The 16,699-nt window shown below is 37.6% G+C and overlaps 1 protein-coding gene across 1 annotated transcript in view; it reads right to left on the reverse strand.

Moving 5' to 3' along the window:
* Positions 1-9,746: 9,746 nt before the first annotated feature.
* The window catches only part of LOC139727416 (3-phosphoinositide-dependent protein kinase 1-like), a 56,784-nt gene continuing 49,831 nt past the window's right edge, over positions 9,747-16,699 (reverse strand). The window contains exons 9-13 of the mRNA XM_071638373.1: positions 14,898-14,994; positions 13,067-13,237; positions 11,769-11,996; positions 10,226-10,323; positions 9,747-9,863 (exon numbers count right to left, since the gene is read on the reverse strand). Coding sequence (XP_071494474.1) covers positions 9,800-9,863; positions 10,226-10,323; positions 11,769-11,996; positions 13,067-13,237; positions 14,898-14,994 — 658 coding nt within the window. The 3' untranslated portion in view covers positions 9,747-9,799. The remainder of the gene's footprint in view (positions 9,864-10,225; positions 10,324-11,768; positions 11,997-13,066; positions 13,238-14,897; positions 14,995-16,699) is intronic.

Consider the following 16,699-nt stretch of genomic DNA (forward strand, 5'->3'; position numbering starts at 1 on the left):
AGAAAAAAAAAAGTGTTTGATATACGATCATTGATACAACATTCCTGATTATATGATGAATAAAATATTAAGTGCCTACAATATGCCAATGCACCATATACAGTTTCCACATGAAAATGAGCGTGTTCTGAGGATTTTCTTACGAAACCAGTAGAAACATTGAGGGTGTGGCCCTTTCTCTCATTACCGAACAGACCATTATACGACTCTTTGGGGAGCAAACACTTCGTCTCATCGTTGCCTAGTTTGTCACAACATCAAAGGGTCTTACTGCAATAGTTCTCTCGTCTATCCTAAAGTAACAGGTGAACGTTCTTTTCAGCGTTATATTCACAATCCATCTCAGTAGGTAGTACAAAAGAAGTATAGAAGAGGGCCAGGAGGAAGAAGAAGGAAGTCAGTATTCTTCTCGAGATGTCCCGGGATTTATTTTCTCTTCATGGTTTCCAGTCTCTGGTAAATCCAGAAGCAGCAAAATGATGAAAACAAAAGAGTCTCGTAATGTCTGATACTAAACGCTTTGTAAAGAGCAATCATACTCTTCTTTACATATTTGTTGTTGATGTTGTTTTTGACAATTAACATGCCCATGAAAACCCTCAGTAATAATTATGTTTATGTTTATGCAACAATAGATGATAAATTAGTCGAATTTTGACTGACATTGCCTTACCGCCACTGTGGAGAGAAACTTACAATGTAGTTCTATCACTGTGTCTTTGTCTTTGTCTGGCCTGTTAACCAGTTTTCAAGTTTGGGGTAATTGATTTTATACAACACACAGTAGGCCTACATGTATAGAGGAATCTTTCAGGCCACGTCCTTCAATGGAGAACTTTCTTGATGTCGTGACTTATGATCATTCGGTTGCTTTGTGTGAATCCGTTTGAGCGGGTGTGTCCGTGTGTGTGTGTGTGTGTGTGTGTGTGTGTGTATTACAGTATATCACTTTTGTATACATGGTATCATTTTCACAAAATGTTGTATGTTAAAAAAAAAGTGATTCAGTAGCACATGTGAGAAGAATACAGCTGCTTATTTTCGTTCATACTATTTTCATTGTGAAAATGAGCGTGATATTGAATGACAATAATTCAAATAAAGAACATCATAAAAGAAGTATGTGTATTTGTCTGTGTGTGTGTGTGTGTGCGTGTGTTGTGTGTTAGTCGATAAAAACTTTCCTGACGGAGAGAGTAAAATAATTTGTCTACCAACAAAAGAGGAGACAGACACACACCTGGAATCACTGTCTTGAGTGTAAAAAATCAAACATCGTCTTTTAATGAGAATCGTGAAATAATACCTTTTGAGATCCACAAGTGAAGTGACAATATTTCGCCTCTCTTTGTGTCTCTTAATTTCTCTCTCAATTAAATTACAACTACTACGATGACACATAAGAACAACAACATCACAAAAATGTCGGCCGAACCCGGGCAGGACTACCTACTATATACCATCTGGGATCAATTCCTCGCCCTTCTCTTCAGCACCTCTACACTTGAAATCACGCCATAACACTTTTGACAAAATATATTCAACAGAAACACTAAGGGTAACTATCATTCAGAATTCCTGTGTCCTGCGGAGAAATAGCATGATATAACTTTTGAATGAAATCGGGGGGAAAAGAAACTTGTATATTTTGTAACGGATGGGTATAGTAATGAATGAGACACAATATATAGCGATATTCACTGCATGTTATTATGAACACATCTATCCATAGCAGGAATATTTTCAATAAAATACAGCTTATTGTATATATTTTCTCTTTTATCTTACTTTTTTTTTTGCACAAGATACTGATTTGAGACAATGCTCTTCATTAGAATCTGTACTGCTTCACTGAGTTTTAGCTCTTTCACTGACAATTTAAAAAGAGTGTAATGAACATACATGGAAAACACAATAGATATTCTTGCCCCGAAGGAACAGAGACTATGAATTTGTATACGAAGTAATGAAAACGAACATGGCACACAATTCGAGAACTTTGCAACTTTCGGCATTTCTAATAGAATTTGAAATCTCAATGCTCTTCAACTGTCAATTAAACCAATCTCACCACATCAAAGCATAATCAGCAATTCTCCATTTCTCAATATATATAGAATACGTGATTAAGCCACGATAACCATTCTCGTACTTCACTGCTATTTTCTATTCTTATTCCCGTTTGACGTCACACGCCTGACCTATAGAACACACTTCACATCTTGCCTCCCATCAGTATATTCACTCACTAATACTCACTCTCTCACACACACACAGACACACATACAAACACAATCTCTCTCTAGTGATTCTACTACATGTAACTGTCATCACAGTGGAACGATGTTATCATAATTATTTCAACTAAATCGAAGAAGTACGGAGTGTATGTATAAACTATATAATGTGATTATGATACACACGCAGATGAACAATCCAATGCACATTTGTGTCAAGAACACAAGAGAAAGTACATACCCAGCACTACAGGAATAACTCTAATTAGTATTGCTGCTGTGTAGAATTGGTATGGTAATGGTTAGTAAAAACAACGACACCAACAGACACGAGTAAAACGACAGCAAGAAAGAGACACATTTTTGGCATAGTTGCTAGTAGAGACTTGATGTACGCTCGGCATAATATTTGCTGTATCGCGTTCACTATTACGCCCAACATCATTCTACGAACAAGAAGAACATCATAAATACTTGTTCTATTCTTCTCGAGATCACTGAACAAAGATATTGTAGAATAGTTACAAGCTAAGACAAGAGGAGCGCTTTAAGACATACTGCCTATAAAAGTACTGACCTATTGTTATTTGGAAACAAAACAATCAACTGATGTAATCACACAGTAATATATGCCTGTAACTCTGCCTGTGTTTATGTGCTCTCTAGCATTTTTCTCTTTACTTTCTTTTGTTTTTGCAAGTACAAATCATCTAGCTGGTTCATAGAATCAAGAATACATGGAACATTGGGATCACTACACATTTATCAAAGCAGACTTCAACAGAGATTCTCTCTATACAGATGTTGATTTCATATTAACACTACATGGGGCATTAACTATGCTTGGCCATAGGTCATGGGTGCCGTGTTGCCACCGGTTACAGTATGCACAATGTAAACAGATTATTCAATGCACCTGTGTTGGCATCATTTGAACCCAGTGGCCTCTTCCTTTCCGTGTTCATGTTTAGACCAAATGCGTAACAAACACAGGCTACAACTGTCAATAAGATCTGGCAAAATTTGTAAATATAATATGTTAACATTCATTCATTCATGCACTGAAGAATCTTTGTTTCTTTTAAATTGAATTGAAAAAAAAAAAAATACAATCCCAAAAGACCTGGTACACACCTCGTAGGAAGATGATGTCTTTAATGAAGCTTGGAAATGAGCAGACAAACTCAGCACATGAAAGTATTAAACTAGACTCTGACTACTCTCAACTCGTACCCTCTTACATGTCCAATTCATAGCTCCCACTAAGTATTCATACAATGTCAAGTCTATGTGAGTTCGACATTTTTTTCCAAAATGCTACATGCAGTATGAAGAAGACCCATGAGCTTTCAAATAAAAGAGCAAATAAATGAAACAAAAATATAAATACACACCACGGAGGATGTGGCTCAACTATCTCATCAATACAATCCACAGCATCATCACAAGCCACAATCCCGTATACCAGAAATCGCAAGTTACAATGACTGAAAAAAGAAGAAGAAATCATTTCAGTTTGCTCTAAGTCTTATGTGCTAGTGCTTGTATTCTCTTACATACTACATGAAGCAGCTAACTCACACACATATTCTCCTGTTGTTAACAGCTAACACTGATGTAAAGATATGAAAGAAAAAAAAAATGTGTTAGGTCACAGCCCATTTCACAACATTTCACATTTTTTTGAAAAACCAAATTAAATCAAATACTGAAGGGAAACATTGAATTTCAGAGTATGTTCTCACACAATATTACCCACTGGTACACATCCTCTGTTATACCCAACGCAAACTGACACAATAACTATAATGTCACACGAAAAAAAGGTTCCATGTAAAACGGTGTTCCAAAACATGACGTGGATACAGAAAATGCCAATCGTGACCCCCTACATTGTTAAATCTCAACTCAGAGGTACAAAAATCAAACTTTTTATTCCAGTTGTCAGCTTGGACCCATCCTTGGGCCACATTTGGGCAACAGCAAATCAAACTAATCCAATGATCATGAAAAACTGCCCTGAATCAAGCCATGTCTTACTTACTAAGTGTCAAATAATGAAGAAAAAAAAAAATGATTGTTCTAAAATCACTCTTTTCATCAGATCTACATTTATTTCTTCACACATCATCAGATACTGAATCTACTCAGTGTCATACGCAATTGCCTTTTTTCATAGGCCTATGTGTATGAGAATGTGTGTGTGTGTGTGTGCATGTGTGTCTAGGGGGGGGGGGGGGGGGGGGGTTGAAGACCTTCAGATATAGATACCGGTAGCTGAATACAGTATGACATGTCCTGACTTCACATCATAGGGGTGGAAAAAAGGTACCAAGAAAAGCACAGTCAAGAGCAAACCCTGCTGCCCGACTCTTGTCACAGAATAGCAGGCTGCCAAAATAATCCCCAAAAGGCTGGAAAGGGCTCTTTTCTGTCAAAAGTAAGTGAAATAGAGGATACCTGCATTCCACTGAGTCAGGAGTCACAAATGAATGGATGAAAAACAAGACACAATGCACAGAAAACCACGTATCTACTGAGTATTGAATGGATGGTAAAACAGAAAAAAATATGTGACCCTGCATCACAAAACCAACAAAGAGTCACAAGTCATGTATTTTTTTTTTTATAGTTAAGAGCAGATTCTAAAAGAGCAGACTTTTAGCTTCAAAACGATGTATAACTCATTTTGAATGGACTCTCCTAACTTATCCAATTATTGGTAAGGAAACACACACTCTAGAAAAGTGTTACTGAGTAAAGAGGCTCTAAAAGTACAGCATTCATTCAAGCGCTTAATTTCACCGAGCTATGCTGGCTGCGCAATGAATGGGACAAAAAGCAGGATGTAAAACATTCAGTAACAACAATGAAGGGATTGTCAGAGTACGCCAAAATTCAGCATGCTCAATTAACACGTTCTATCCATTAGCAATGCCAACTTTTAAAGCAGCAGCATTATTCTTTCAAAAGTTATTAGAGTCGAAAATGTAGTGTAAAGGATTTTTACGATATGAAAAGAGCCCTCCGAGACATACAAAAATCAAACTATTTAAGAAAAGTGTCCTAGAAAAAACTGCTAAAAAAACAATTTTCCATTCAATTTATGATCCCCAAATTTAGAATAATGTAAGAGAAGAATTTCTCCTGCAAGAATTATGAAAAACTCAACTAGGTTGACTAGGTTGGCCCATTTCACCTATTTTCAGTCCTCATGTAAAATTAGGGCATGCAACTTTTTGTCGGGTTTCTGATGCACGGTCACATATGCCCTTCACTCATTCAAATTGCCGATGATCAAGTTTTAAACCTCACTTTCTTTTTCACCTCTATGTAACCACATGAGAGGTTGAATGTCAGAAGACTCACACAGGATAATTGCCTTCACTTTCCTACATTGTTTCAGCATCATGGCAGCTGATAAAACATCTTGGTCTGCAAACACACAATCAAAAAGGAAAAAAAAGGGAAGTTAGAACTACTGTTTGCAACTAACACAACATATACAAACTGTCTTACTTTTCTCTTCATACACGTAAGTACTAATATGATTCTGATGTTAATACAAGATGGGATTGGTATAGTCTAGCTCTTCTCTCATGAGCGGAATTTATGACTCTGACGCACACCCTCGTGGATGCTATGGATACAAACTTCTAAGATACTTATTCATACAGTCAATATACTTTTAATAAAGAGATGAAAATAGCTGGGCTGCACTGATAGAAACTTTGATATATAGACATTCTGTTTGGATGTCTTGCAAACCAACTGCTCTGGGATACAGTGTATGTGAGAAAAGTGCTGAAGTCTGTCATACATATCTATCTCCTTTTAGAAGCATGTAGCATCTCAAAGGAGAAGCCATCAATGTATACTGCAGATTTCCACATTATTGTCAATATATGATGCTACTATAGGGTGTGTGATAAAAAGTATGCAGTTTTGTATCTTCACATCTACAATGCAAACAGAAAAACACAATTAGAGCACTAGGCATATATCCTCTGCAGAATGTTGGCATATCTATAAAGGTATAAGGAAATATTAATGAGAGATTTAATAACCTCGTAGTTAAACTGGCGGTTCACATCCCTAAAAGGTATCGAGAATACAGTACATCCTTTCCATTTGCCCCATGAAGGTGTGTGATTATTACGTCATCAGCACTGGGCCCTATCACACAAAGTAAGTTATCAGTTTGTACATATAACAATATGAAATGTAAGTCCTAAAACTCTCATCTTTATCTAAGTGAAAGTCAAGCAATATCTTATTTGTCCTCCTGAGCAATTATTTTGGTGTTTTAATGACACACAGCTGATGCCTACGCAGCAACCAGAAACTGGACAACTGAGCCATATCAATCATAAAAATTAAATTTTCATCTTTCATTATGCAATCGTTATGCACTGCTGCGGGGTTTCTTAAACCACCATATGTTGCTGGACTGAGACAATATAACACAATAGAGAGGGCTAGTCATAAGCATGTGACCTTTTCCATGTAATACAATATTCTCATACGAATCACTGCAGAGCCAGATTTGCACATTTTCTTGTAGCAATTTTAAAGCTCAATGGTAGTGTCGGCGAAGTAAAAACAAAGGAAACAATTTGCTTAATATTCATCCAGTTGTGAAAGTCATATTGGAAAATTTTCCAGATATAACAATCATAATTATTGTTATTGGCATATAACCTTGAGCAGCACTTGAATAGCAATCATTATTTTCACAGTGACTGGTTGCATGGCACAGTGAAGTGATTTTGTATGAAATCAAGTCTCCATAGTACATAGATTCCGAATTGACCGTTTCATCTACATCTATATATACCAGACAGGCAAACAGCCCATCCACACAACTGGTGAGTGCATTAATCCTTTCAAATCCTGTGACTTAAAATCCTACTAACATCGAATATAAACATGTTGCCAATTGGGCTGAAGGAGTTAAGACAATGCAAGGATTTTACAATATTGCAATAATAGTGCCAAGTTGAATATATGCAACGCTGCCTATGACTGGTGTGCTAATTGGCTGGGCACCAGTGATGCTGCCTAGCTTTGAGGGGAGACATGGCATACTCTTCAATACTGAATTCTGAAATGCCTATAGACTTAATGGGCAGGCCACCAGGTTCCCATATAGAACAGGTTAAGCACAGATCACATCCATAACATTTGGAAAAGAGTTGCTTAGACTCGTGTTCCCAGTGAAAATACTGTCCACTAAAAGGCCAACACATGTTAAGTCTAAACCATCTGTTTGAATTGTCACCTTTGAGAATACTGAAGTCAAGAGGGAATACAGATTATTTTTGCCAGGAAGATGCTCGGATGCACATCAAAGATTTTATACCTTTTTTTAAATAAAGCATCACCAAAGAGATTTGAAGGATACCCAAGACAGACACAAAAATCGAAATCAAATGCATTTGTTAATTCATACCCATGCACATTGCTAACAAAGAGAAAAAAATACCATATGCAACAACAAAAAATTTCCGCAGGGCCACTGCAAACGGGGTGAAAAAAAAAATTTTGTAAGATCTTTTTCTTCTTTTTAATAACACAATCAACAAACATGTAACACACAAGAAACGCTATGAAAATTATTTCCTAAGACGGACAGAAGAGGAAAACACCTATGCCATACACTCACTGTACATTGTTAAGACTGTGTGGCTTGCAGTCGGTTCGCAGTTTTGATAGACGAACAAATTGAGAAAAACCCTTGTAAAATTTATGAGAATACTTCCTTTACGTTCACTAGGAGAATGTTACATAACTAGAGGTATTACGATTCACCTGTCCTTCATCACTTGAAAATAATGAAAAAAGAAAAAAAGATCAATTACGCAGGTTTGCTCCTTGGTAGCACGAGCATTTCTGACAAGTGAGCCATAAAAATTGACAGTCACTGCTCACATGAAAGCTATATCCACCTGCATATCGATCACACCAGAAGTTTCCACCTACTGCTCACTACTAAACTGCCTGTGGCTGAAACAGTGAATGCTCGAAGTTCCCCCTCAGTACTAAAGCGCCAAGTCTTGAGCTAGACTGGCAATGCATGCTCAACACAGATGCTTCTGCCTACAGACTTGTATCAACAAGACAAAAAAAAAAAAAAGACAATTAACACTTATTCTCAAACTCTTCACAGACTAATGTACAATACCTTATTGCATACACATCTCCATTGTACATATTATTTACAGAAGGAACTATACAATCACTAGATACTAGTTCATTTATTAATCAACATCTAGTGAAAAACAATATTATTTTTGCTGTCTCAGTCTAGTTGGTACTTGTGTATAACCATTCACAAGGAAATCACTCAAATGCATCTATATTCTATTCAATCTAGTCTTAACACTAGACAACAATCGTCACTTTCTCGGTACAAATGAATGTTTCAAATAATCACTTGAGAAGTAATCCTCCACATTAACTTTGCATTCACTCTTTCTTCCTTAGCCCCCTCTCCTTTCCAAGAGCTCTCAAAGACTTCAGGGGTAAGCCATGAGGGTTTGAGAAGGGGGTGGTGATCACAGGATTTCTCCTCGATGGCACGGGGGCAGGAAAGGAAGGGAAGAAGCTGGTCTCTGACGTCAAACTTGAAAGCTCAATCTACCAACATCCACAGCGCCTTGCTCTTTCACAGTACAGCTAGAGTTCATCCATCATATGCTTGTGATCCAATCATACACATATTAGATGCACATTTGCTCTTAGAATCTATGGCAAAAAAACCAAAAAAAAAAACCATCAAGAAACAGCAGCACAACTTCGCCTCATCATTTTCTCTGGAGTATACTTTTAAACTCACTGTCATTCTTGTTGTGCACGCTTTTCTTGAAAATGTACCTCCATGGCCATTGCTGCACTGGTGTTGAATGGCAATGGGGGGTAGAGGGTCCAGGGGTACAGTGAAAACTGACATTTGCATGATCAAGTACAAAAATGTAACATCACACACCACAAACACATCCAAAGGCATTTTGCACTGTGTGATTAGTCTCTCCTTCAATTACATTTATAGAAATTTGAAAAAACATAATTTGTTTGTCTGTGTGCTTTCTTCTTTTTTTTTTTTGCTTGAGGATGAAAGAATACATTATTTTCTGTGAGACTAATTAATGCATTTTGATAAATGTAAACATATTCTATACAAGGGGTTAAACAAGAGTTTAGTGGATTTGCTCAATTAAAAGCAACTGCATAGTGATGCAAAGTTTTTTTATTTAAGGAAGAACTTGCAGAAAATCCTAATTGGGCAAGTTTCCCTCCAACTCAGGCTGATCAAGCACACTACATTTGAGAAACTCTGTAAACAACTGTCAATCTCACAGGCAGAAACGAATGCACGACCTTCGTCAGACTCTTTCAATACTCTTGTAGCAAGCCGGTCAGCTGTTTTGCTAAGTGACAAAGAGAACACTTCACATAAAACTGGGTTTTCACAATTATGTGCTCACTCGAGTTTCTGCCTTGGGTGTTATTTGAAGTTTAAGTTACCCACTGTCTCAAGCAATGTACACGCTTGCCAACATTCAACTTACTGTATGCACGAAGTATGTCTTGAAATTCTTGGCTTCTACTCTCAACTGTGGTGACCTATCAATGTGTACCAGAAAAAACAAAGACAGAGAGAGAAGAAACTAGTGTCATGAAAAGTCATATTTCACATTGCACAATGATGAAGAAGGTAAGATATAGAATCACATTCTTGATTCAGTCCAAAGGTAATTCAGCTTGCTATTGTTGTCATCTTTCTCAGAAATGAGATAATTTACAATGAAGGTTTCATATACCCGCCATACGATATCGCAATCGAGCACTACCAAAAAACAATTTCCAACTACAGAAACAAAACTAAAAGTAATATCATGTGCAATGAGATTTATAGGCCCGAAATGCCGCTGAGCATGTATACAATGGGACAAGCGATATGTTGTAATGAAACAAATGAAACTCACCAAGGGATTTCCCCCTTTAAGACCATGTTCTCTGGGTCAACATAGTACAGGTGGGGGCCTTCCGTTAGTAGTAGCATTCTCCTCCTCGCAAACAGACCCTAAATGGACAGTGGAAAATACAATGATAGTGCATATACTCAGCATCTTTAATGGATTTCTTTAAGATCTATAAATTAGATAGCTATTTACTGCCAGGATATGAAAAACCTTTGTTACCTCCACCAAGGGAGGAGGTTATGTTTTCATTACTGTTGGTTTTGTTTGTTAGTTAGTTTGTTTGTTTGCCGTGTGCAAAATAACTAAAAAAGTAGTTAACAGATTGGGATGAAACTTGCAGAAAAGGTTGAGAATGACACAAGTAAGAAACGATTAACTTTTGGTAGTGATCCGAGAATTTTGGGGGAATTTATGAAGGATTTTTGATATTTTGGCAGGTAGGGTCAATGAACGTGGGAGTTCAGGCTGCGCGTATTTGAGGTTTGCATGCGCGCACTAAAGTGCGTGCTCTAGTTTCTGCTAGGGCGAGGCGCGCCGTGCAGCTGAGGGTTTATGACGGAACAAAGGCTTCTATATTGGGAAATTGAGCGACTTTAAGCACACAACGCTATAAGTACTTATGGGTAGAAATCATTGATATCTCTATAGAAGAACAAGATCAGTGGTGTAAATTAGCTGCATGCTTGGCGGAGGTCTGCGCTCTCAGAGTGCTTTTCTAGTTCATTCTCTTTTTGCTTTAAGGACACAACCAATGAAATATCTAAAGTTTGGCTCTACGGTTGGCACTGCTAAGAAAAAGCTCAGATTTTTTTGGGATTTTTTTTTGGGTGCATTTTTGCATTTTTAAGAAACGTGAGCATTCAATGCATATATTTTCTAAATTCTCAATACACAGAAGACAACTCTCTTGTCAAAGCACGAAAAGATATCAAGTATTATTTACCACTTGTAGATGAAACAAAAACCCAGTTTTAGTGCTTCAAAATAGCTCTAAAATGTGAGTTAGGGATAGAAACAACCAGAGTAAAAATGTTAATCAGAATAATCAATGTTAAGTATTGTTACAAAATGTGAACAATACTTATAACAAAACTGTTTCTAGAATGAACCATCTACAGTTATGGTTTATTGAGAAAAATAGTGACATCTCCTTAAACTTTAGGCTTTATTGCAAAATGTTAACATAGTAGGATGTTTTGCGATACAACTGACCTTCACATATGCATCAAATGTGATAACTCTTTTAACATTCTTTTAAATAACTGCTCCCAATGGTAAACAGTACCTTTAAGGGAACCTCATGCAGAATCAGGGCAACTTGACAGCTTTACTACTGTAAAACTAGAAACATTCACGCCATAAAACTTTTGCGAATTGGAGCCGACAGCCTTTTTCATGGCATGAGACTTTCGTGAACTGCTACTGGCATTCAACTCATCGTGCAGACAAAGACTTTTGTGTGCATTTTACTTTCATGAATCTTGGCTCCTTGCAAAAGTTTCGTGGAAGCGGAGACTTCATATTTTACAGCAATCCCATGGCTTACCTTCCGCTTGTCACCCCAGCCATTTTTCAGGATGAGGTTGCCCTCCACAAACTGGTGCCACTTGTTCTCCTTGCGCTGCTTCTCTAGCCGCTTGGCCCGCTCTGCATGAGTCAGGTCCACGATGTACTTGTTGTCCCGTGTCGGGCTGCGCGGTCGGTCTGGGGTCTCGATCCGCTTCAGGTAATCGCTGAGGCTGGTCGGATTGGACTCCAAATCAAAGTCATCCAGCTGTGTGAATGAATCAGGGTCAGAAAATTAAAAAATCACTACCTGGAATAGCATAGAGGAGGAAAGTGGACATGAATACTAAATTAGATCAAAGAAATCTAATGCAGTTCAACCGCTGTGCAGAGTCAACTGCTACAAATGTATTTACCATAATTATATGGCCCTTCACTTACCTCTTGATCACACTCATTGTTAGTGATAACCGACAAAGGATTGACCTTTACCCCCTCAGCATTAAGGAAGAACTTCCAATTTTTCTATTCATTTTACAACAACTTCTGATTTTTCTATCAATTTTACTGAATAACATTGTCAGAAGACTTATAGCTTCTGGACTTTTTAGCCAGAAATGACTTTTAAGCCAAATTTTGGTGACCTGTGACCTTTCATCTTTCACATTGTCATTCCAGACAACTGATTGCTCATCCACTTCTATCCTCCTTACCATACAATATTATCACTTGACACTTGTAGGTGAAGTTATATGTAAAGAATGCTATTTGGCTAAAGTGAAGTGACTGTTGACTTCGACCTTTGAACTTTTACTATTATCATATCCATATAAATACCTGTCAATTTATTTCTACCCTGTCCAAAATCTACTATGATCTCTGGACATTCCCAGCTCAGGTAATGGCTAAAACATTTTTTTTTTCCTAAACTTACATTTGGATCAAAAGCAGTGACCTTTGACCTTGCACAGTTAAAAACTTATGGAAACAAACACCTATGTATTTTCACTCTTCTTACCAAATCATACTTACAACTGGACAGTCCTATTTGGAGATACAGCTGGAGAGTGTTACTTTTAGCCAAAGTTTGATGACCTTTGACCTTGATCTTGAGCACTTAGTATATCTATACCTCACGAAGCATACCAGGGCAAGCAGCAGGAATTCCCACTGAGTGTTCTATTTCAAAACGTAAGTTCAACAAGATGTGGGATGGACAAAGGGGCATAGGGATGAAAAACCTGAAAACATGACAAAGGAGAAAGAGGAGGGGGGGAAGGAGGAGAGGGAATAGATGATAGAGCAAAGGAGGACTTAAAGGGGGATGGGAACACTCACATAGTAATCGCTGTGAATCTCTTTCCCGTCCACAACCGTACAGGGCTTGAGCTCTGGAGCTTTTTGCTTGTGGAGGTTCTCCCAGTCCACCCCATCGAGGAACGAATGTGCCTGCAGGGCGGGGTAGCCCCCACACTCATCGCAACCTAGACGCTTACTGGGGTCAATGACCTGGAGGAGGGCGACAGAGAGAGAGGGTGAACATTTATACAAAGAAGTAACAGCAAGAAACAAAATATCTTGTTCCACCTTCCCAGCTGGGGACATTTTTCATCAAAAGAAGGTCCACCATAATATAAGACTTGGGACTCACACAGAGAATATCCCGGGTTTGAATCCTGCCAGTGGTATTTTAAAGCATCCTCAGACTTCTATGCACCCAGGCACTCACCTTGATTTGCCAAGCTGTATTATCAGCATCAGTAATTCTCGCTATCGCCAATGACGTAAAAAACTCCTGCGCATGCTAAAGAGCTCTGTCACAGGTGCACCGTGGGATTCCTCGGTCCATTGTTCGCTTCCAGTTGTCTAACGCGAGTCGCAGTTCCCATACGATTCAATGGAGTTCTTTGTCTGCTTTTCCGTTGTTAGCCCTTTTTTTCTTGGCTATAATTCAGCTTAAAAAAGTTGAAAGTGTCTAAGCTTTACTGATTTGCGGTCACTAGAGTCATGGTTCACTACTGCAAGGCTTCAATGTGCTGGTCACATGATGGAAAGCGAAGAGATCTTAAACAAAAAATACCTCTTTATAAAGACAGAGCATGTTGTAAGTGCATGTGCAGCCAAAACCGGGGCTAGTTTGCCACCCGAGCTATCCCATAATGCATCTAAAACGCTGCTCTGCGCACGGCACCTACGTATTGGCGATACCCTCAATTCATCCAAACTTGGCCTGGTTGTAAAGTTAGCAAGTCAAATCAGGAATAGCTACGTGCTTCGGTCCAACAGGGAGGACATGGTGACACAATAGGGATCAAAGGGATTAAGTAATCTCTATTCATTGCCAATTAGTTTCTAGACAATCTGAGCCAACAGGAGAAGAAAACACTTCAGAGTGTGTGCCGACTGGCGAACAAAGCACAGTAGGGGGCAGACGCGATATAATGTGTATGTCCATCCTGAGCAAGTTTACGAAAGGCAACTGATGATACTGAAGTAATAAGACATGGCACGAGCATTGGGAAGATCAATGCTAACACTGCAGTTGCAACCCAAGGTTAATATCATCTCATTAAACATTTCCTTGGTATAAGATGTTTATTCTCACACTCCAGGGCCTCAGGGAGGAATGCAACGAGAGAGAGAGAGAGAGAGAACCTCTTACAATATGAAACATAGAACACGTAATTACACAAACCCTCAAATTTCTTGTTTTGCCTAAGAGGTTATGGATAGTTTTGTAAAGAATATTTTCTTTCCAGAAAGTTAGTCTGTTCGCCATTCTTATTCATTCACATCCACCTTGGAAATGTCTTTTGGAATATTAGATATATACAAATGTCATTCCAGATTTCATATCTGGAACATAACTTTGTTTTGTTCCTGTCTTATTAAATCTTATGGAAAACTTTAATTATTTTATACAACCGAAACAAAACACAGCATTGTGATGTTGTTGATGACATTTTGGCTGTCAACTATCAAATGCCATGGGTGATGCAAAACTACCAGGTACATGTACGAGCAGTTTTTATGATGTGCTGCAGCACAAATGCAGCTGCACACATATATATGAATATATTTCATAGCTCTGTAGAATGATTTACAATTCAGCACTTGGAAGAAGAAATGGCCACACACACAACCAGGTGCAAGGGTACGTAGATCTTACCAAGAGTTTCGACACCAGATCCCGCGCTTTCTTTGAGAAGCCATCTGGGTAGTCATATTCTAGCTTGATAATCTTCTGGAATATCATGTATTCATTGCTGCAGCATGAAAGAGAGGGGAGGGGGGGGGGGGGGGGAGAAAGATACCAATATGAAATGAAACATGATTTTTTTGTATCTTTTATTTGCAGATATGACTTCCTCACGTATATCATAGCACTTACAAACAAGAAATATGATCCACATTTACAATTGTACCAGTAACTTCAGCAATTGTGCAGGAATTTGGGGAGCTTCACGCTTTTTTATTTGCTGTATGTAAAAACCCGTATATCTAAAAAAAAAAACAGGAAGCCCACAAAATATGTATGCAGGAGCCATTGATTAAACAAATATAACAAAAGACTTACACTGTAGTTTAATCTATCTCACTTAACTTCTTATAATTGTTTTTAAGAATTAAAAAAAAAAATGAATATAATACCATACTGTTAAAACATTAACAATTATTTGGACTGTGTTTCTGGAAATGATATAAATTCTTTTTTTTTTCTAGATATTTTAGATATCTCTTAACCAAAAGGTCTTTTTTTTTTCTTCAGGAAAACAATAGATAACATCATGAATAACATCAAATAGATAAATCATAAACAATTCTGCTCAGGTGAACAGGCTACATCCCACAGATGCTATGTGCCAAAATCTTACATTTGCAAAACTGTGGTACAATACGTATCAAATATCTCCAAAAGCACATTCTAACAAATTCATGCAAACTACAACCATAAAACAACTAACTTGGAATTCATCAGTAATGTTTCAACTGAAGCAACATGAAGTAGAATTCTTACTGTTGGTCAGGAATCATGGGATGCAATATCTTCAAAATTTGATGCATTGAAAATTCACTTGAATTTCTTTTTTTTTTAAATCAAAGGAAAAAAAGCATGTGTTCAAAGTTGTTTTCTTCCAAGAAATATTCATCGATCATGAGAAAGTAGTGAAAGAGGATAGCACAATATAAAAAATCTCAAGAAAAGAGAAAACATACAAATGACATGACAGGATGGCAACAACAGATCAATTGCCTCATGCTCTCTCTCTCAACAACAAAAAGAAAGAAAGGAAAAAAGTATATATATATCTTTGCAAATAACAGCAGTGAAATAAAAACCACCATCACTGAAAGCCTGAGCAAAGCCCCGGGTACAAACATCAATCAAGGTACAACAACAAGAATGTCAGAGAGTCGATATGAATAGGGCAAATCACTGGGAAACATACAATGTGATTCTTTCATGCCATTGTATTTTTTTTTTTGAGGAAAACATCTGATTTGATTCATATTTTTGAAAATGAAAAACATCTTCATATTACTGCTTATTGCTTTGAGGAGAAAACAACTTCTAAATACAGGCTGCATCACAATGTAGAAAAAACAGCAAAAAAAAAATAAAAAACAGCAAAAAACCAAAAAAAAAACCAAACAAGAAAACAAAACATGCTATCTACACCACAATGTAAAAAACAAAACAAAAACAGGTGAAGAAAGCATGCGGCTGGCGGGGTATACAAGATCACTATCAACCCTCTTGGGTTAATCACCTTACACCTGAAATCTTTTTAAGCCTGAAAGTCTCAAAATTCTTGAAATTCAATGTAAAATAGATAGCCAGGGGTACCAATGGAGTCAAGAATTAACATGCTGTATTTCATCACTGTACCGTACTGGACTGTACTGGCGATTATCATGCATACACTTTAACCCTAAAAGGGCCGGGCTTTTTTGGCTATGCTCAGACCG

The sequence above is a fragment of the Diadema antillarum genome, unplaced genomic scaffold, assembly GCF_040938485.1.
Source record: "Diadema antillarum isolate AM-2024a unplaced genomic scaffold, OU_Dant_1.0 scf00000017, whole genome shotgun sequence".
NCBI classification, from domain to species: domain Eukaryota; kingdom Metazoa; phylum Echinodermata; class Echinoidea; order Diadematoida; family Diadematidae; genus Diadema; species Diadema antillarum.